General features: G+C 38.6%; 1 protein-coding gene across 2 annotated transcripts in view; it reads left to right on the top strand.

The window, feature by feature from the left end:
• Positions 1–23,629, top strand: part of NELL1 (neural EGFL like 1) — a 1,045,701-nt gene that overhangs the window by 480,679 nt on the left and 541,393 nt on the right. For both annotated transcript variants that reach the window (XM_058305642.2, XM_058305643.2), the window contains exon 13: positions 21,159–21,284. In XM_058305642.2, coding sequence (XP_058161625.1) covers positions 21,159–21,284 — 126 coding nt within the window. The remainder of the gene's footprint in view (positions 1–21,158; positions 21,285–23,629) is intronic.

The following is a 23,629-nucleotide window of genomic DNA, read 5'->3' as shown; positions in this document are numbered from 1 at the left end:
ACTGCCCTCTCTCCAAGGCCCTTGGAAACTAGCCTGCACCCCATTACTGGGTCCTTGGCCCTGGTTCAAGCAGTTAAACAGGTGCAATCCTAAATATCTAGAACAAGTTGAATTAAGTATCAAAGAACAGTGGTAGCTTACAGCTACTTAATAATAAATCCTTAAGCAAGAGAGAGAAACTGCACATCATAGTAAACTCAGCATTAGAATCAGATGCCTATACATCAGCAAAAAGTTACAGGCCATACTGAGAAAAAGGAAGATATGACTCAGGAAAAGGAACAAATCAAAGTTCCAGATGAGACACAGGAGTTGAAACAACTAATCAATGAGGTTCATTCAAATCTCCTAAATCAAATCATGGAGTTGAAGGACAACATGGCTAAAACACATTAAGAAGACCCTGGGTGAGCACAAAGAAAAATTTGAAACCTTGAATAGAAAAATAAGAGAGCTTATGAGAATGAAAGGCCCAATAAGTAAGACTGAATGTACGATAGAGGAATACAAGAGCAGTCTTGTCATCATGGAAGAAAGAATCAGTGGCATAGAGGGCAGAGCAGCTGAAATTGAAAAGAAAGAAGAACAGAGAGATAAAAGAATGGAAAAAATTGAGCAGGAGCTCAGGGAGTTGAATGATAACATGAAGTGCACCAACATACATATTATGGGAGTTCCAGAAGGAGAAGAGAAAGGAAAAGGCAGAAAGACTTTTTGAGGAAATAGTGACCGAAATTTTCTCAACTCTCATGAAAGACATGTATATACATGTTCAAGAAGCACAGTGTACTATCATTAGAATAAACCCAAATAAACCTACACTAAGAAACATAATATTCAGAATTCCAAAGCCAAAGATAAAGAGAAAATCCTAAAAGTAGCAAGGGAGAAGCAAAACATCACAGACAAGGGACATCCAATAAGACCTAGTGTGGATTTCTCTTCAGAAACGATGGAAGAAGGAGGCAATGGTAGGATATAACTAAGGTACTGAAAGGGAAAAACTGCCAGCCAAGAATTGTTTATCCAACAAAACTGTCCTTCAAATATGACAATGAGTTTGAAATATTCACAGATAAACAGAAACTAAAGAGGATTCATAAACAAGACTCCAGCTTTGTAGGAAACACTAAAGGGAGTTCTGCAGCCAGAAAAGTAAAGAGAAAAGAGAGGAGCTTGGAGGAGAGTGTAGAAGTAAAGACTATCAAAAAGGGTAACCAACAAGGTAAAAAGACAGACAAAAGTAAGATATGACATATGAAAGCCAAAGGATAAAGTGGTTGAAATAGGTAATGCCTTTAAAATAATAACATTGAATAGATTAAACTCCCCAATCAAAAGACATAGGCTGACAGAATGCATAAGAAAATATGAGCCATCCATATGCTGTCTGTATGAGACTTACCTTAGACCCAAGAATACAAATAGACTGAAAGTGAAAGGTTGTGAAAAGATATTTCAAGCAAATAATAATCAAAAGAGAGCAGGGGTAGCTATACTGGTGTCAGACAAAACAGACTTTAAATGCAAAAGGGTGATAAGAGATACAGATAGCCATTATATATTAATAAAAGGGACAATCTGCCAGGAAAGAGTAAGTCATAAATATCTATACACCTAATCAAGTGCCCCCAAAATACATGAGGCAAACACTGGCAAAACTGAAAGGATAAATAGACATCTTTACAATAACAGTTGGAGACTTGAACACACCATTCACATCAGTAGACAGAACAACTAGACAGAAGATCAACAAGGAAATAGAGAATTTGAGCAATATGATAAACAAGATGGACCTTACAGACATATATAGAACATTGTACCCCAAATCAGCAGTTATACCTTCTTCTCAAGTGCTCATGGATCTTTCGCTAGGATAGACCACATGTTGGGCCACAAAACAGCACTCAATAAATTTAAGAAGATTGAAATTATACACAGCGCCTTCTCTGATTATAGTGGATAGAAACTGAAAATTAATAATAGGCAGGAAAGGGGAAAATTCACAAATATAAGGAGGCTATGCAACATACTCCTAACAAATCAGTGAGTCCAGGAAGAAATTGAAAGAAAGGTAGATATCTCAAGACAAATGAAAACAAGAACACAACTTATGAAAACATATGGGAGCCTGCAAAGGCAGTGCTGAAAGGGAAATTTATAGCCATTAAGTGCCTATATTAAAAATAGAAGAAAGAGCTAAAATCAAAGACCTAACTGAACACTTGGTGAAACTAGTAAAAGAATAGCAAACCACTCCCAAAGCAAGCAAAAAGAATGAAATAACAAAGATTTGATCAGAAATAAATGAAATTTATTTCAACAAAAAAGCAGTAGAGAAAATCAACAAAAGCAAGAGCCGGTTCTTTGAGAAGATCAATGAAATTGATAAACTCTTAGCTAGACTAACAAAAAGAGAGAAGATACAAATAAATAAAATCAGGAAACATTGCAACTAATCCCACAGAAATAAAAAGAATCATTGAAACAGAGCAGGTGTAGCCCAGAGGTTGAGCAACTGCTTTGCACATACGAGGTCCTGGGTTCAATCCCCACTGTCTCCCCCCCAAAAAGAGAAAAGGATCATAAATAAGAGGATATTATGAGAAACTGGATACCAACACATTGAACAACCTAGATGAAATGGACAAATTTCTAGAACAGCACAACCAACCTGCACTGACTCTACAAAAAATACACAAATGCAACAAACCAATCACAAATAAAGATATTGATCAGTCATCAAAAATCTTTTAGAAAGAAAAGTCCAGGACAGATGGTTTCACAGGTGAATTCTACCAAACATTTTGAGAAGAATTAATACCAATCCTGTTTAAACACTTCTAAACATTGAAAAGGAGGAAACATTACCCAACACATTTTGTGAAGCCAACATCACCCTAATACCAAGGCCAGATAAAGATACTATAAGAAAAAGAAATTACAGTCCAGTCTCCCTAATGAACTTTGATACAAAAACTCTCAATAAAGGACTTGCAAATTAAATCCAACAGCATATTAAAAGAACTATACACTATGATCAAGTGGGTTTTATTCCTGATATGCAAGGGTGGTTCAACATCAGAAAATCAATTAATGTAATATACCACATGAACAAATTGAAGAGAAAAAATTGATGCAGAAAAGGCATTTGACAATATTCAGCATCCTCTTTTTATAGCAACACTTCTAAGGATATATATAGAAGGAAAGTTTTTCAACATAATAAAGGGCATATATGAAACCCTACAGCCAACATTGTACTCAATGGGGACAGGCTGAAATCTTTCCCTCTAAGATCTGGAACAAGACAAGAATTCCCAGTGTCACCACTGTTATTCAACATTGTGCTAAAAGTTCTAGCTAGAACAATTAGGCATGAAAAAGAAATAAAAGGCATCCAAATTGGAAAAGAGGAAGTAAAACTCTCACAGTTCACAGATGACATGATCTATATTTTAAAATCCCTGAAATATCTACAATAAAGCTACTGGAACTAATAAATGAATTCAGCAAAGTGGTAGGATAAAAGACCAATACTCAAAAAAACAGCAGCATTCCTTTGCACTAGTAATGAACAAGCTGAGTAGGAAATCAAGAAAAAAAATTCCATTTATAACAGTAACAAAAAGATACAAATATCTAGCAATTAATTTAACCAGGAATGTAAAAGGTCTGTATTCAGAAAACTACAAAACTCTGCTCAAAGAAATCAAGGAATACCTAAACAAATGGAAGGACATTCTATGTTCATTGATTGGAGGACTAAATATTGTGAAGATGTCAATTCTACCCAAATTGATTTATAAATTCAATGCAATACCAATCAAAATGCCAACAGCCTACTTTGCAGAAATAGAAAAGTCAATTAACAAATTTATTTGGAAGGGAAAGGGGTTCCCAAATAGTCAAAACTATCCTAAAAAAGAAGAGCAAAGTTTGAGGACCCATGCTGACTGACCTTTAAGTGTATTAAAAAGCTATATAGGCCCTACAGTCATGGCAGATGGCTCTGGAGTTCAGGGCCTTGTCAGTGGGACCTATTTTGGAATTTGTGTTCCTTAGTGTGATGGAGTTGGACTCAGATGTGACCTCTCTACACATGCCTCTTTTGTCACTTTTACTGAACCTGTGGTTGGCAATGGAGTTGGTGTATGCTCTGGACTGTCCATGTGCCCCCTAGGTCCTCAGCCAGCAGAATTGTAACACCTACTCTCCAGTTTGTTGGACTTACCTAGGTCAGCTAACAAGGAGGTGAGGATGGTCAACCAGTACACCAAAGAACCGAGAGAGTCTACAGCTGCAAGCAGGAGAATCCCATCCATCAGTCATGTGGAATCTAAGCCCCTCTCAATTTAGAAGTAGAGTGGGTATCACCATCCCAGGGTCCTCAGGATGGAAGAATAAAATATAGATTTACTGGTATTCTACTATGAATTACTGTGACTCTAGCAATGGAAGAAATTATATCACTGATGTGGAGACAGTGGCCACAGGAGTTGCTGAAGGCATGGAGAGGGAAAAAGAGGTGTGATATGGGGTATTTTCAGGACTTGGAGTTGTCCTAAATGATTGCAGGGACAGATGCAGGACATTATATATCCTGCCATAACCCACTAAATGGACTGTGAGAGAGTGTAAGCTACAGCATAAACTATAATCCATGCTGTGTAGCAATGCTCTAAAATGTATTCATCAAATGCAATGAATGTACCACACTAATGAAAGAAGTTGTTGATGTGGGAGGAGTGAGAGGTGTGGGGAGTGGGGTATGTTGGAACCTCTTATATTTTTTTAGGTAGCATTTTTTGTCATCTATATCTTTTAAAAAAAGAAAGAAAGATAATAAAAAAATATATTAGAGGCAAAAAAAAAAGCTATAGTGGGTAAGTGGATGCAGTTCAAGTGATAAGGCCCCCACCTACCATATGGGAGGACCCAAGTTTGATTCCTGGGGCCTCCTGGTGAAAAAGAAGAGAAAGCATGCCTGTGTGATGAGCCAGTGCCTGCATGGCGAGCCGAGTGCCCACACAGAGTTGAGAGCTGGCATGAGTGCCCACGTGCCAAGCTGAGTGCCCATGTGATTACCTGCATGGTGAGCCAAGTGCCCACTTGAGTGTCTGCATGGCGAGTCAAGTGCCTGCATGGTGGGCCGAGTGCCTGCTTGAGTGCCTGCATGGTGAGCTAGTGCACATGTGGCAAGCCGAGTGCCCTTACAGCAAGCTGAGTGCCCAGGTGGTGAGCCAGTGCCTGCTCAAGTGAGTCATGCAGCAAGATGATGATGCAACAAAAGAGAGACAAGGGAGAGTCAAGGTGAAGTGCAGTGGGGACCAGGAACTGAGGTGGCGCAAATGACAGGGAACTTCTCTCTCTCCACATTAGAGGTCCCTGGAATCAAATCCCAGTGAATCCTAGAGGAGAAAGACGAGAAGAGAAGACAAAAAGAGAAATAGATACAGATCACACAGCAAATGGACACAGACAGCAAAAAAAAAGCAGGATGGGGAAGGGGTAAGGAGAGGGGAAGAAATAAAAGTTATAGCGGTCGAAGCATCGTAGTGTTGGTATAAAGATAGATATGTTGATCAATGGAATTAAATTGAGAGTTCAGAACTAGACCCTTACCTCTATGGTCAACTTATTTTTGATAAACTTACCAAGTCCAATTTTCTGGAACAGAACAGTGTCATCAACGAATGGTGCCAGGAGAACTGGATATCCTTAATCAAAAGATTGAAAGAAAACCTCAATCTCATTTCCTATACAAGATTCAGCTCAAAATGTATCAAAATACCTAAGCATGAAAGTCAGGTCCATAAAACTCCTAGAAGATAATGTAAGGAAATATCTACAAGACTCTGTAGTCAGTAGGGGTCTCTTAAACCTTACACCAGAAGCACGAACAATAAAAGAAAAAATAGATAGGCAAGATCTCCTAAAAATTAAACACTTCTGCACCTCAAAAGACTTTTTGAAGAGGGTAAAATGGCAGCTTATTCATTGGGAGAGAATATTTGGAAATCGTACATCCAACAAGGGTACATAATCCTACAACTCAACAATAAAAAGACAAATGACCTGATTTAAAAATGGGCAAATGACCTGAATAGGCAGTTTTCTAAGCAAAAAAAAAACACACAAAAACACACACATGAAAAAAATGTTAAACATCACCAGCTATTAGGGAAATGCAAATCAAAGCTATAATGAAATATTATTTCACAACTACTAGAATTGCCATTATTAAACAAACAAACAAACAAACAAACAAATAGAAAACTACCAGTGTTGGAGAGGATGTGGAGTGACAGGAATGCCAATTCACTGTTGGTGGGAATGTAGAATGGAACTAGCACTGTGGATGTCTGTTTGGCGGTTACTAAGGAAGTTAGCTATAGAGCTATCATGTGACCTGGCAATACCACTGCTGGGTTTTTACTCAGAAGAACTGAGAGCAGGTCACAAACAGACATCTGCACATCAATGTTCATAGAGACATTCACATTTACCAAAAAATGGAAACAACCCAAGTATCCATCAACTGACAAATGGATAAAAAATTGTGGTATACAATTTGAATGTGGTATACAATGGAATATTCTACACCTCCAAGAAGAAATGAAGTTGTAAAGCATATGAAAATGTGGATGAACCTGGACGGCATTATGTTGAGTGAAATGAGTCAGGTACAAATGGACAAATAATGTATGATTCTACAATTATGAACTAAATGTAATGAGCAAAATCATGGAATTAAGAGCTAGACTATAAGTCACCAGAGAATGGAATGTGGTTAGAGAATGGAATGCTGAGGTTTAATCTGTGCAGAATTGGTAAAAAAGTTGTTTGTAAATGAATAGAAATGGTGAAAGCACATAATTGTAATTAGTAGCGCTAACATATGAGTATGATTGTGGTTTGTTTTTTGTTGCTTTTTTTTTTTTACTAATGAATCTAATATAGATTGAAGTGATGAATGCACAATTCTGTGATTATACTAGATGCCATTGATTGTACACTTTAGATAAATTGTATGGTTTATGACCAAAAAAAATAATAGGGTTGGTTGGGGGAAAATACACCAAATGTAAGATATGGACTATAGTTGGTAGTAAAACTTTGATGCTTTCTTAGTTTGTTACAAATTTTCACAACAATGCAAGGTGTTGGTGGTGGGTGATGCTTGCTAGCCTTATATGATGATATGCATGTTTGTTTTGTAAGTTCACAACAATTACTATACATTTATTGATTATGTATGTTCGTATGATTGATATACTTAAATAACATTTTTTTTAAATAAAAAAAAGACATTTATTGAGACTCAAGTTACTTTGCAAGTTGTTTTCATGTGTGTTATACATAGCAGTTAATTAAACTTTTACAAGTCTGTGTTTCTCAGATGTGGATACCCAAGTTCAGAAATGTTAGGTACCTTTCCCAGAGTATCACTAATAGGTAGTAAAGCTGGGATGTGAACTGGGATCTGTCACTTTTTTTTCTTCCTTGTTATGTGGTATTCTGCTTCTCAAGGGATAACCTGTTTTATTCTCCCCAGAGAAAGTTCTGAAATGCAGGCTTGGGATAGGTCCCTTTTCCTTTTTTATCCCAAACTCATGTAGAGGTTCTGAACCTTGGCTTTACCATAGGGGCTCTGCTTATTTCTCTTGTACAGACTGGGCTTCCAGGGAAGATGTTACAAAGGGAGGCAGTTCAGTACAGAGCAACGTCTTAACCTTTTTATCACTAGCACCCCCCCAAGGAGCTGTTTAGACATTTTTTCCCTTATCACTAGCCCATAAAATTGTAATACCACAGACATATTGTTTATCCATTTAGGTACTGTGACTCTTTGGAGAGCCACAAACCATTGTAATAGCTAAGAGTTTTTACCTCCGGTTACTCTGAAGAACAAAAATCCACACCCCCACCACCACCCCGTGCCCAGGCATGCTATCACTCTGGTTTTAAGGGCTTTGTGTAGGGATTAAGAGCACTGCCTTGGGAGCCTGATCTGTCTGGATTAGAGTTCTAGCTCTGCCCCTTACTGGCTGTGTTCCTTGGGCAATTTCCTTAGTCTTTTCCTGCCTCAGTTTCTGCATCTGTAGACTTGGGATGAAGTCCTAATTCAAAGTGCTGTTATGTGTAAGGACTAAATGAGTTCCTAATGCAGGACAGTACCCGGCACTTAGTACGTTCTATCCAAATGATAGCTATTATTATTTTTAAAGGGATTTTTTGATTAAAAATTAGTGTAAAATCCACTGGGCATTATGGACTTCAGATTCTCTACTGTTTCCTTCATTTTGGATGAGTCCCATGTGTATAAATTCCATTATTGGGTTTTCAGAATAAAATGGGTATGTCATTTTTCTGTTTTACTTTTTTTTTCTTCTCCCCATCCATTTATTTATTTTCTCAACAATCATGGGGCATAGATGTCTGGATTTAATAATCTCTAAAGACTTACCTAAACATTTTGTGATTCTCCTATTGAAGTACATGGATTCAGTCAGATATGTGAGAACTTGAAATTGGGAGTAATGTTGATTTCAGTTCAAAGAATTTATTTCATTGATGAAATCTCTCTAATATGGACACACAAACAAGTAGCTCTTCTTCTTGAGTTTATCCAGCAGATCGTCATTCATCATATAGGTGGTAAAAGGAAGAGAGTGGTTGTATTGAATCCAGGTTTTGTTCATTAATATCATGCTCATAGGTGCACAAGCCCCTGTTTGTGTAATCCAGAGCCTGGTGTTTAATCACTGGTTAATTTGATACTGTAGTGAATCAGATCTAAACCCCCAGCACCAAATCAGTTATTCTTAAAAGACTAAAGCCTGTGTACTTTATTTTTAAAGTATAGTGAATGAGTAATTTGGCCAAATGACTACAGAAAATTGCTACTTAATTAACAGAGAAGGTGGCTATTCTCACTGTGAAGGGGGAAGCTTAGATAGTCTTTTAGAGGCATAGGTGTCCAGGGTTAAAATTCCCTGAGATTACATTGCAGTTGGTTAACTTCTTTGTACCTCCATAAAATACAAACCTTAAGAATTGTACCTATATGGCACTTGTGAAGATAAAATTAATTAATATATGCAAATTGCTTAGAACTATGTTTGTCACAAGGTAGTAATCAATAAATCTAGTTATTGTTATAAAGAATGTTTGTAAAGGTAAAGATACTATAGATGGCTTCACTGGTGGTATTGCACTCTCCCACCTCATTCACTCTTGGCAGATTTTCCATCTTTGTAAAGCAAAAGAGTAATTTCTTAATGCAAACAAAATGATAAAGAAAGGCCATCACAATTTTATGAAGGTGTCTTTCTTGTCTTCTCAAGACTCAAAACAAGTATCTTCAGAGTGAATCCTTCATTGAAATTATCTGTTTCCTTTTCTCGTTGAGCTGGATTGTGCTTGCATGGTTCACATTCACCTGCCTGCCTGTCTGCCGGGTTAGTGCAGGTTCTGGGAAGACAGATACCACGGCCCTCAGCCCTTTGGAATGTTTACTGCCTGTGGTATTCAGCAATCGCAATAGCTCTTCAATATCCTTTCCCGGCTATAGGGAAGACAAGCAGCTTTTGTAGCTCTGCATGTCCAAAGTGTTCTTTGGTTAGCCCAGCTGACTCATCACTCATGAGGAAACTTTAGACCTTTTTGGAAGCACTCACTGGTTTTATTGGTATCATTGGTCAAAGTAGAGACACGGACAGATTCTGATAGTTTGGGACACAGCCTAAGGACAAGACTGAACCAACCACTCAGTCTGTTTCTTTTCTTGAGGACACAAAGCACCAGTTTAGGGCGCACACTTAAAGGTCAGAAATGCCAGGTTAGGAAGAAAGGCATGGGGCGGTGTTTTAGGATGCTTTTTGAGTGTCAGCTGGTAATTGGTATGCTGTGATTTCTAATGGTACGAAGAGATATGTTATGTTATGACAGTGCTTGATGCTGAAATTGAGCCCAGCAGGGAAAAACAGATCTTAGCATGGATTTCTATATATCTGACCTAGTTATATGTGGAAAATAGTTTTTAAATGCCAGAAATCCAACAATCTAAGTTGTATTTTATGGTGTATTTAGCCCTGTCTAAGAAGACTTCTTTACTATGCATAGTGTGACTAAGAGGTCATTTGAATTTTCAATCTGCAAATAATTGATTTGGTAGGCAACAACTTTGTTTGGCACATATCTTAGAAGATGGATGCAAAAGTCTATTTGAACAGGCATCTGAGAAACTTAAAGGGAAATCTAACGTCTCCCTAAGTTGTTTTATTTACCATTTTTTTCTGCCTTGCCTTGTCTCCCCCATTCTCTCTTTTTCCTTCTCCCTCTCTGTCTCTGAAGCATCTTGTGATAACATGCTTTAAGGCACGGACATTCATGTATTGAATCTGGTAGGTGTATATGTTTTGCTTGGTTCAAAACATTTGGAAACCAATATTTTAAAAAGGTGATTTTAAATGAATACAGCAGTTCCAGCTTCTCTAGAAAGAGCAGAGATCTAGCCATATTCCCTGAGAGGCAACACTGTAGTATGAAGAGTACAGATCCTGAAGTCACGCTGCCTGAGTTCATATCCTGGTGGTCCCACATCCTAGCTGCATGACCTCAGACAATTTATTGTACATTTCTATATTTCTAGTTCCTCATCTATAAAGTATAAGTATACTAACTCATAGAGTTATTGTGAGTTTTAAATGAATATATGCATATAAAGCACTTAAAACTCTGCCTAATACATAGTTGTAAGTATACAAGTGATGTCTATTATTACTACTTCATGTCTGATTTCCTGGTGACATTTGTCTGGACCTCCAGTTTTCCACAATCCACAGTTTTCCTATTTTCTTCCCACCACAGAAGTTCAGTGTAAATTTCCATTTTTCATTGGCTTCCCACTATGGTTTTTTCCTTTATAAGAAAGAGGTATTTCTTTGTTCTCTGAAGTAGGAAAATGAGAGAGAAAAAGAGAGATAGGTATTTTGAGAAATACAAGAGAAAGTTTATTTCTTTGGGGAAGGGATATATTTTTCATGCATATCTTCTTCTTCTTGACTTCTGTATGCATTTGGTTTATATTCACAACTTTTATAGGCATTTGGTTTTTCTGCCCTTACTTTGGGAAGAAAACTACAATTATAGAGAAGATGCATGGAAAACTGGATAAAAGACTAATTCCAGAGGTACATGATCTTGATTCTCTTTCTAAGACAATGATTATATATATATCTTTGCACAAGCCAAAATTCTTCTCTGAACTTTTATTTGAAAAAGGGGATAATAAACTATATCTTGTGTACTTGTGTACCTTACTGCATTTTTATGAGTTCAAATCAGAGATCATATAAGCCCTCATTTTAAAATACAGTATGATACAGATAGAAAGTAATGGTAGCTCTAATATAATAGCCAAATGGCCCACCGCTGTATTTTTATAACTCATGGACTCTGCAAAGTCAGGAGATTAAAGCCTAATCTAATTTTTTGAGTCCATGGAGAACTTGCCTAGAACTGTGCTTTTGTGTGATGTCTGTCTGCTCATGCTCATTCTAGTTGCTCTTCATTTTCAGGGAAGATGTTGCCTCAGTTGACACAGGTATCCAGGAACAGTGTGAAGACTCAGTTTATTTTTAATAGTATTTTCTAGGACCTGCATCTTGGAAAAGGCATCTGGAACATCTGTAGCTTGAAACAAGAGGAAAGGGGGCAGCCCAAAAGGAACTGCTCCATAGGCAGGATTTTATGATGAATGGATAGAAATGCTTGAATTTGCCAAGAACTCTAGAACCAAGTGAGTCTTTAGAAGCTCTCTGGTCCAACCCCTTCCTTTTACAGATGGAAAACTGAGGTCAAAAGAAGAAAAGAGACTTACCTAGTGCCACTGTTAGCTAATAGAAGAAGCAAGAATAGAACTGACTCTTGACTATCAATGCATTAAATGCCCTTGGTCCAACAGTAAGAGTAGCAAAGTATGCTCCTTGGAGACAGACAGACCTGGGCTGAAATTCAAGTTCTTAGCTTAATAGTTGTGTAGCCTTAAGCAGGTTAGTTTTTAGGGAAAACTATATTAGACACTATATTAGATACTCTGCATGTGGCATCTGATTCCAGTCCCATGGGGCGATTGGAAGTAATGAAATGAGGTGCAGATAGTGCTTGGCAAAGAGCAGACTCTCACTGAGTATGCATTTAGTTCCCCCCACTCTGTTTCCTTTTTAAATGTACATCTTTATTAGAGTGAGGGAGTGGAGCAAAACTTCTTCCGCCCGCATCCTAGGGTTTTGCCCAACCCTCCCTGGGTTGCCTTTCTCTAGGAAATTCTAATGTGAAAAACGTCTGGGTATAGCACACCATTTTACTCAAACAGTTCTTGCATCTGCATCCACCTTTGTTACCTAGACCCTGCACTTAAATTTGATGGTGATGACACCAAAATTCAGGTCTTTGCTTGCTCTGAACTCTCTCACGTAGATGCAGGCTGGTGATATATGAAGAATTATTATGCTATGTCAAGTTTCATTTTAAAGTCCATAAGTATGCCTGTTTAAAACAAAAACAAACTACTTCACCATCCTGGGAAAGGACATAAATCATGTATTTTTTTTTTCACTTCAACAGACCACCAGAAGATGAGCTCTAATATTTCAAAGGCGACAAGCAATCTATACGAATGAATCGCAAATTGAGCCCCATTATTCCCGAGCTGATATATATGGCAGTGGAGCTTTTAGTTTTTCTCTAACAATTGTAAATTAAAAACTCAGGCCTTTTGGTCACTAGTGTCTAATCTTATAGGAGGTTTTCGTAATCTTAAGCAATCTGAGCTAGAGGCTGTATCAAGCAGTGGGTTCCGGAGGGGAACGGAATGCTGCTCCTCCTTTTGGGGCCCTTGGATTACTGGAGCCTAAAGTGTGAAAATGTTAGCATTTGATTTAAAAGAGCCAAGGAAGCAGGCAGTATTGCTATTTTAACAGAGAGTGTAATGCCAGAACAAATGTCATGAATGGTGTTTCACCTGGGAATTGATTTGGGAGATTTGTTTCAGGCGTGTATATTTAATGTAGTCGGAGGATCAAAGCATTATTGAAAGCTAAAACTGGCAGAGTGAAGTACTAACTTTGGTATCAGGCTATTTGGATTAAAAACTGGGCTCTGTGCTTATTGACTTTGTGCCCTGGACAAGTGACCTAATCTCTGGGCCTCAATTTCCTCATTTTGACATGGGGACTTACCTCCTACAGTTAGTCAAAAGGAAAAAATTAGGTGATGAGATGCTACCTGTGGCGTACCCAGCATATTACCTGATATGTAGAAAAAATAGATTTTGTGTATTGACTAGGTGCCAGGGGCTGCTCTAGTTCTATCCTATGAGGTATGTACTGTTAGCCTCTTATTCATCTTGGTATCACTCTGTGCCTAATGATGTGCTTGTTTCATCCATTCATCCTTCTAGGAGATATCAATACGCCTGTGGTTCTTCCTAAAAGGGCTTTCTAGACTGATTCAGACCTTCAGCTTGAGCTGGACTTGATTTTGTTCAAACTCCTCCTTGTGAGTTCAGTGTCAGGCTGAGTCTCTTCTTGCCTTCCGTGTTTTGATGAATATCTCATTGGGAGAGACCATTGGGAGACCCGCTTTGGGCAGAGCACCATTATCCCTGGGGCAAAAGCCAGATCACCATGTCAGGGCTCTGATTAGAACCCTCCCTGCTTTGAGCCCACTCAGTTCCCTCTCTGTGTTCAGGTCATTTATTCATTGGGGAGTTCTAATTTTTAAAAAATCATTATTCATTACCTTCCAGGGCCTTTTGTCTATGAACAAAAACAACACTTGTCGTGGGTTCATTTTTAAAATCTCAGTTGTTTGATATTCCTCAAGATTGTTTCTCAGGATATTTCAGCTCTCTGAAAATGTTAATTTTGTTTTGATTCTTTCTATAATCAGATTTGCTTTTGAAGCATTCTTGAGTCCTACTGAAACTGTCTAAAGGATTGTGCCTGTCACTGAGAATGGAGAGGCAATTTTCCTTTTGGCAAAGGTATTACCATTCCATACCCCAACCCCATCCTGAAACTGTAGATGTTGCCAATTCCTTCCTTTCTTACATTATATTGTCTCAAGACCCCTAGCAGGATGATTCCAAATGCTTTACTTTCCCTCCCCACCATTTATATGGTCAGATTTAAAATCTGGTGGTGATATGATGAGGGATAAAAGCAACAAAGATAAGGTGATGGTTTAATTTTGTGATATATATGTCAACTTTTCTGCTTTATTTTGGTGCTGCCTTTTTTCTTGACTAATACTAGGAAATGATTAGATATGCAAAAGCTAAAATTATGATATTGTGAAACTAAACCTATGCAAAGACATGTAAACAGAGCAGCAGGGATTATGGTCTTGGGGTCTGGGGTGACCCAAAGGGAGCAAGGGTTATGTAAATCAATGTGATATTCTCACTGGGGTTTTCTAACCATCCCCTTTTCTGATTTTTGAAACTATTTTTATTTGGGGCCTTGGAATTCTCAAAAACAAGGGGTTAGCTTGGCTGGTTTGAATCAAAATGAGCTTGTTATAGCCAACTATCACCTTCAAATCTGCATAAATCAGAGGCTTCTCAGCTGTTATCTCCTGACCTAAGGGAAATGAGCCAGGAATTTCTCCATGAGAAGAGGTAACAAGAGTCTATGACAGGAAGACATTCTTTGTAGTCAGCAGCCTGACTGGCAGCCCTGGCCCCATGAGCTGAAGATTGAATTGATTCTAACGCACATCCTGATCAGTTTCTCATCTTCAAGAATGGCTGGGCATCCCAGCAGAGTGTGATGGAGTTCATTGTGGCTGTATCTGTGTTAGTAAAATACCAACATGATTTACCCTTTAGTTTGTCCTGTTCAATCCATTCTCTTCACTACAGGCAGAGTGATATTTTAAAACATATATTGTTATTGTGTCACTATCCTGATTAAATTCCATCCTCCTTCACATGGCTTCCCAGGCCCAGCAGGTTATGGACTGAGTTTATCTTTCCAGTTTCATTTCATATAGGCAAAATTCCTTCCTGTGTGCAAGTCTCCTCGAACATTCTCCTCTAGTATATTGTTCCTCTACTCTTTAGCTGTTTCAGTTCTATTTCAGGCCTCAAGCAAAACATCAGTTCTATAGAGAATTCTTCTCTGACCCTCTCAGACATGGCCAAATCCCCCCGTTAGAGATCTCATATCTTTGTGAGAGCTTGTTGCAAGGTTTGTTCAATGTCTACATTCTTTGGCAGGCTGCCAACATACAGCATGGAATTTTGTTTATTGCTCTACCTCAGGGCTTGGTAAAGGGCTAATTAATGTTCTTTGAATGCAATGACTGAATGATTCTCTCCCATCTGAACTCCATAGAAATAAAAAGTTTAGCCTATGCAGTTTCTCTTCTGCTCCCCACACCTCTGTTCTCTACCTGGCGAAATTCCTGTTCATCTTTCAAGATGGAGCTTAATGGTCTTCTTTGAGAAGACTTTCTTAGTCAGGCTCTCTCCTAGTCAGGGTAGGTTCAATGGCTTAAAAATAACTAAGGCATAATCCTAGCTCATGCAGCACGTTCATCATGGCATGGTTGCTGGGCCTGCTTCTCACTCAGGGATGAGGCTGATTGAGTCTCCATCTCTATGCAGCTGTGATCTCCAAGGCAAGGTAAAGAGAATGTTGTGTATCAGATGTTGGCTCTTCATGTTTCCACTAAGAAATGATATACTTGCTCTTGGATTTCATGTTCAAGTCATATAGCCATGCTTAATTCCAAAGAAAATGGAAAGTGCAATCCTACATATGCCCAGGAGGAGAAACTCTGGTAGTACTTGATGAAATACTTGATTCAACCAAACTTTTCCAATACCTGGCTTCTCCTGGTGTTCCCATCCTCTCACTTCCATTGATCTCACTCTCCCATAGTCATACCAGAGCACTTGTAATCAATGATAGCTAAAACACCTCTGCAACAGCGGTGTCAAATATACCACTTTCTGAGCCCATCTCCCAGCTTTCCAACTCCTACATGTAGTATCCTCCCTATAACCATCCCTTGCCTCCATCAGGATGCTTACCTACTACAGGTTGGGTTCCCCAAGAAGCTATCTCTGAGATGGAAACAAACATGCTTTAGGATGAATGCCTTTGGGGAAAGGGAAGGAAGCAGGATTGGGCAGAGAGAGAAATTAGCTCAAATGATAGGGTGCTCTGAACATGGAACTGTCCTTCATAATTATCTTGAATTGAGGTGAAGGACCACCCAGTCTTTATTGTAGGTTGCTCTCAGAATTGGAGCATGACTCTGCATGAGAAAACTCTGTTAAGCTAAGGGAAATTCCCCTAGTGGGCTGGGAGCTAAAGACTATGAACAGGCAATTCTTCCAGAGTGGGAGGAACACATTCTTTAGTTTTGAAGGGAATTGGGCAGTGTAGCTTGGCACCCACTGTAATATCCAACCCATTTCAACTATTTGCTCCTTTCTTATGTCCTCACTTCTCTCTTTATCAGCTGAGATTCCTTACTGCCTCACTATCATCTTTTTTCTTCCACCCTCAATTCCCTTGTATCTCTTTTTACTCATATTTCCTCAAAACTCAACTCTGGTTATACCTAACTTTGCAGTTACACTGTGCCTGCCCTAGAATAACTGAATGGTACTGTAGAAAAGCACATGGCCCTGCTGACTCATCTCACTTTATACTTATGACCACAATTCACAAGTGGACCTTCAGACATTATACTGTATTCCCTAGTAAATTCTCTTCTCCTCTTCCAAAATATCTATTTAATACTTTTTCCTCCCTCTTTAAATCTCTACCACTTCATCCTGCTCCAAATTCTCAGCTGTTATTCTCTCCCCTCATTTTACTGAGAAAATAAAAATGAGCAGAGGACATGTCCACTGTTACCACTGTTATTCAATATTGCACTAGCAGTTCTAGCTAAAGCAATTAGGCGAGAAAAGGAAATAAAAGGCATCCAGAGGGAAGCGGACTTGGCCCAATGGATAGGGTGTCTGTTTACCACATGGGAGGACTGCGGTTCAAACCCCGGGCCTCCTTGACCCATGTGGGGCTGGCCCATGTGCAGTGCTGATGCGCGCAAGGAGTGCCCTGTCACGTAGGGGTGTCCCCCATGTAGGGGAGCCCCACGTGTGGGGCGTGCGCCCTGTAAGGAGAGCCACCCAGCATGAAAGAGAGTGCAGCCTGCCCAGGAATGGTGCTGCACACACGCTGAGCTGATACAACAAGATGACACAACAAAAAGAAACTCAGATTCCCGGTGCCGCTGATAAGGATAGATTCGGTCACAGAAGAACACACAGTGAATGGACAGAGAGAGCAGACAGCTGGGGAGGAAGGGGAGAGAAATAAATAAAAAATAAGTCTTAGAAAAAAAAGGCATCCAGATTGATGAGTATGACTAACACCTCTGCCTTATAAATGTGATGGAAACTTAAAGGGGTAATAAATGTCAATAGAAAGAAAGCTGTAGGATAAACTTGGGAAGGTATAACATAGTGAACTTAGTGGTGGATGAAGATTGTGGTGAATAGTACAAATACAAGAGTGTTCTTCCATGAACTAAAACAAATAATCATCATTATTACAAGGTGTTAGGAATATAGTATTATATGGGAAAAATACCACTCATGTAACTTATGAACTATAGTTAACAGTAATATTATTAAATTTTTTCATCAGTGGCAACAAAGGTACTATATCATTGCGTACTATATCATTGCTAATGGCCAATAATAGGGTGTACAAGGGGGTATGGGAGTTTTCTTTCTGGAGTAGAGAACATGTTCTAAAATTGACTATAGTGATGACAGCATAACTCTGAGATTATATTGAGAGGATAATTGGGACTGTATAATACAGTGAACCCTGTGGTGGATGATGGACTGTAGTTAACAGTACAAATATAAGAATGCCCTTTCATGAACTATAGCAAGTGTACAATACTATTACATGGTGTTAATAATAGGGTTGTTTATGGGGAAAATATACCTAATGTAAGCTATGGGCTATAGTTGTAATATTTTAATAATCTTTCATTAGTTGTAACAAGTGTTCCACACCAGTGCAAGGTGTTGGTGGTAGGGTGGTGTATGGGAATCCTGTATATTATGCATGATTGTTTTGTAAACTCACAACTTCTCTAAAAAAAATCGACAAACAAAGAAACAAGTGGAGGAGAATTACCTCATCTTCCCACCACCTATGTCGAACCTACCTTCATCTCCTCCCTTATATTTTGGTTTCATTTTTGTTGTAAAGATGACTTGTTCCATTTGTATGTTAGAACTCAACTCCTCTTGCCTTCCCCAGAACTTTACAATGATCTTTGTCTTCTCCATCATTAATTTTCTTTATGCCTCTTGGTTTATTCTCAACAATATATAAACCTGCTGTGATATTTCCCATCTTTAAATAAGACTCTTGAAACCAAGTCTCCCTATAGCCACAACACCTCTTTTCTTCTTTCTATGGTAAAATATCTTGAAAGAGTTGCCTTGTGTATTAGTCAGCCAAAGGGATACTAATATAAAATACCAGAAATCTGTTGGCTTTTATTTGGGGTAGAAGCTTACAGATACCAGGCTGTAAAGCATAAGTTACTTCCCTCACCAAAGTCTATTTCCATGTCTTAGAGCAAGATGGCTGCCAACATCTGCCAGGGTTCAGCCTTTCTGCATTCCTGTTGCTTCTCTCTGGGGTCAGGCCCTCTGGTTTCTCCACAAGGTCAGCTGAAATCTATTAGGCTCTCTAGGCATTGCCTCTCTCCACAAAGTCAGCTGTAGACTATCAGGCAATGGCTCTGTCTCTCTCCCTAGGGTTTTTGCCATGTCTAAGGAGCCGCCTCTATTCCTCTGTGTTCTCCTGGCTCAGGTCCTCTCTTCATAGGGCTTGCTTCTCTTTCATCTGTGTGCTTACCTACCAGGGCTCCAGCTCACGACTCCAGCATCAAACTCCAAATCAAAACTACAACATCAAAAGCTCCAACTCTCTTCTTTTGCCATGTCTTTTATCTGTGAGTTCCCTCTCACCAGGAGATAGGACTCAACACCCTACTGATGTAGCCCAATCAAAGCCCTAATCATAGTTTAATCATGCCCAGGTACAGTCCCATTTACAAACATAATCCAATACCTATTTTTGGAATCATAACTATATCAAACTGCTACACCTTGTTTTTCTGTTTCTGCCTCCTCCCCTCCCATTCTCTCTTTAGTTGACTCCAGTCAGGTCTTCACTCCTGTTGCTTTGCCCAAACTATCCTTGCCAAGTCAAGGTCAGAAGTGAGCTTCTTCTTGCCAAATCTATTGGTAAATTCTCATTCATCATCTTACTCAACTTATTGGCAGCAGGTGAGAAAACTGATCATTCGTTCTTTCCTTGAAACACTTTTCTTGTTGACTTTCATTGTGTCTTCTTTTCTGTGAAGCAAAATGCTTAAGTGATGTTGGGAAACTTATTATTAAACAGTTCTAATGCCCTGACTGCCAGAAAGATCTGGAACATCTAATGTTCCTGTGCAGTTATTATCCTATCTGGGAGACAGGATGATAATTCCTGGGAGAATTCCCTCTGGTTCCCAAATTTATGTGGTCTTATCATATATTTCTAATATTTCTGTTGTCTATTCGCTTTTATTATATACTGACTAGATCATGGTATTGTGTGGGCAGAAACCAACTTTGTTGGTTTCCTGAGTTATTTCAATAATTTCTAATGTTTTCTTGTTAAATCATGGTTATGGAAGCCTCACTAACTATGGGCCTCCTATAGGACCTCAGTTATTCCATAGCCTTAAAAAGAATCTGGTGATATTTCAGGGAGTTTTATTAGGAAATAAGCCAACTACTCTTACTTTAAAAATAGATAAATGAGTTTTCCCATTTTTATGTTTAGTTTCTGTAGGTGAAAGTGTTAGGACTTCAGTGATTATCTCACTGTTAACACTGTATTTGACTAATTATCATTTTCCAGGTATTTCAGTGAAGTAAATCACAGTCAATAAGAGACTGACTTCTGAGTTCAAATATTGGGTCTAACAGATACTCACTGGATGACTTTGTACCAGATATATAATTTCTCTGTGCTTTAGTTTCCTAGACCATAAAGCAGGTGTAGTGATTGTAGCTTGCTCATGGAATTATATGAAGATTAAATTAATAATGTATGTAAAGATATAAAACATTAGATTCAAAACTGATCCTTACAAAGCAAACTGATGTAGATACTGGAACTCAGAGTAGTTTAAGTCAAGTCAGAGGCTGGGAACTAGCAAAATTGAAATTAAGGTTCACATTTTTTATATTGGATTTTCATGTTGTCCTTATCTCCCGCCTTCTTCCTAACCATCATATGTAAGCAGTGTGAGTCAAATGAACATAAAACCGTTTTCAAAAACATAACATCCAGAAGAGACCAAACTCTTTACTTAAAGTTGTAGGTATTAAATCCTTGTCATGAACTTTTATGAGAAACCAGGTAATACTCTGACCTCCATTCCAAAGAAAATGCTATTTTTTGTTGAATTGGTCCCTTATTCTATCACATGAGATAGATCCCTAGATCAAGGGATGAAAGTCATTAATTTGCATTAGATAACAGCTGCTGTATTCATAGTACAACATGGGAGAAACTGGCTACCCCATCACTTTGTAACAAATGGATCAATGCATGTCTTAGTAAGACATACAAGCAGAGAAGGCCTGGATTTCCTTGATCTCTCTGATGAAAGCTGCACCACGTTCAGTGGACACCAAATTAATATTAATTGGTACCAACTCAATGGACAAAAAAATCCTCGATTTTGGACATTTAAATAGAGGATCCTTCCTGAAGTGAGACTAATAGCAGTAGTATTAGTTATACTTCCAGGGTTCTCAACTGTTGAATCCCTCTATGGGTCTTTTTGGAAATACTTTAAACTTAAAGTGGGATCTAATATACCAACTGCATTCACACTTAAGCCATTGACTTTAGTGTATCTTGATTTTCCTCTTTGCTTCAGTGAGCATTGCCTTTTCTAATTTCATTGCAAGATGATTATACTCTCGTTGTTCAACCATTCAACTAACCACAGCATTGCTTCTTTTTTTTCCCCTTCAGATATTGATGAGTGTGCAGCTAAGATGCATTACTGTCATGCCAATACTGTGTGTGTCAACCTGCCTGGGTTATATCGCTGTGATTGTGTCCCAGGATACATTCGTGTGGATGACTTCTCTTGTACAGGTGAGCATTAAAAAAAGTAATGATGTTCTAATCCTACCATTGTCTGCACCCAATCTGTGATGTTACATTTAGCTCATAAAGCATGAAGTACTACTTTTAACTATATAATTCTTCTCTGGCATTATTTCACCCTTATCTTTTGAGAAAAAAGGAACAAAAGAAATTTTATCTACATAATTTTCTCCCTCTCCCAGTAGTGCTGCCTTTGTGTGTTTGTGCATGCATGGATGGATGTGTGTTTTGAAATTGAAATCTCAGTTGCCTGTAGTAATACTGAGGGACTTAGAGAGATCAGTTCCAAAATAGAAGAGTATCAAACTCTTTTCATTCCAACATGATGAAATATTTTTTATATAAGAAAAGGTACTTGGCTTTCATTGGGAAAGGCAAGTATAAAATTTAAAATAGGTGACAGGAGTGCCTGGTGGGTAGGGATTGAGCATATGGGAGCCAGTCCAGACTATTTTGATTGCTGTTTGCTTATTGTCAGTTCCCCCCGTCTACTCCTTTGTATCACTGGGCTATGAGCTCTAAATTTGGATTTCCAGGACTGTGGTCAGTGTCTTCTGTGTGAGCAGTGCTTGCTTTGTGGGGTATTTGGTTTCAATAGACTTCCAATCATGTATATGGATACATGAGTAGTAATTTGGCTAAGGGTAGTAGAAAATTACATCTTTCTTCTCTTGGATCAAATGTGTTTAGACATCCAATCTGAACCTTGTTAGAAAAAGGGTTCTCTGATTCAAGATTTCAATCATGTTGAATCTTTCCCTAACTTCTGCATCTTTCTTATTGTCATAAAGAAAGTGGCTTATAAAAACAATTCTTTTACTCAGAATGTGATGTGATACCACTCTTTTCTTTACATTTTTCATTCTGAATGACCTTTTCAACCGTGCAAAATGTTGCAAAACTTAGGGAAATATATTAGCAAGTCCAAATATATTTGCCATTGATTGTTATATGTTTATAAATTACTTTTCTTCAGCTGTGGGGCTGGGAATCTCAGATCAATTCAGGTTCCTGAGAGCCACAGAAGGCCAAATATCATTCATTCATTTCTTTCGATGCTATAATTAAAATTCCTGGAGAAATGAGACAGGAATTACACAAACATAGCAGGCAAAGACCTAAATAGCTTAAGGCAGCAAAACTCTTTTGGATCTGTAAACAAATACAATCCAAGAAAACTGTGAAGTTTCAGGTGACTATTGCCTAATCTTACTAATAAGTCCTAATCTTGACTTATTTTAACCCTAAGATTAGAAGGAGCTATGAATGTCCTGCAGAACATGGTGGAACCACATCATGCAACTCAATGAACCTTGTCTTGCTGTGTGGAAGGTCTTATGGAAATTATATCACAATGCTTGCTCCTGCCTTTATTTCCTCGCTGAGGAAAAAGGCAAGAGCTGGTGCTTCCTGAGTGCCCATTATGGAGAAGTGCTCTGCCAGGTCGTTTATAAATGGGACAAGGTAGAATATCTATTATCTTAAGAACTGGCTTAAGAATCTCTTTTAGAAAGGGAACTGTCTTGTTTGTAATATAAGGCAAGAGTACGGGTATCAGTGGAAACCCAATCACCCCTCTTCCCCCCAAAGAGTAAATAGTTCTCTAGGGAAAATTTACACATGCACACACATTTTGGTTTTGCCCTGTGCAAGTATGTTTGTGTGTGTGTGTTGAATTTTGCCTGAGAAAGAATAAGAAAGTTAAAAAGAACAAAAGAGAAATAACAAGAAGGAGAAGAGAGGAATCCGAGAGAACTCTGGGAACTGTGGAAGGCAGGGAGTCAGTGAACACCACCGTTTTTAAGGCTAGGAATGTTTAAGGTGAGGCTTTTTCCATTCCTCTGCTGTACAGTGTGCGGTGTGAGTCCTTATGACTCTAAAATCTTCACCAAAGTCAACCCCATCCTGCATGCTGGGTGAGAACAGCCTCCCATCCCTGCCCTTCCCTGTCATAGAACACGAGTTAACATGGTGGACTACAGAAATGGTACATTTGGTACCCTGGGACCACAGAGACCAAGGTGACCATAACCTTCCTAGCTCCCCTACCTCCAGCACATACTGCATACACTCACACATCACCATCACCCCTGCTTCCAGCAGGGGGCAGACATCTTAATGAAGGCTTTGGAGTTCCACAGGTCATAGAATTTGGGTTAATATCTTTTTCCTTAAAATAACTTTTCCTTTGATCCCAGATTTCTTCCTACCTACTGCCCAATTTCTTTGCTTCTCTTCACAGAAAAAATTCTAATCTAATTGTCCAGATTAGTGTTTTCCTTTACTAACCTCACATATCCTTTTCAACCCCCTCCTGACAGTTTTCCATGCTC

This window comes from Dasypus novemcinctus, chromosome 10, assembly GCF_030445035.2.
Source record: "Dasypus novemcinctus isolate mDasNov1 chromosome 10, mDasNov1.1.hap2, whole genome shotgun sequence".
NCBI lineage: Eukaryota > Metazoa > Chordata > Mammalia > Cingulata > Dasypodidae > Dasypus > Dasypus novemcinctus.
The sequence above is the reverse complement of the archived record's forward strand: the minus strand, read 5'-3'. Positions and strand labels throughout refer to the sequence as shown.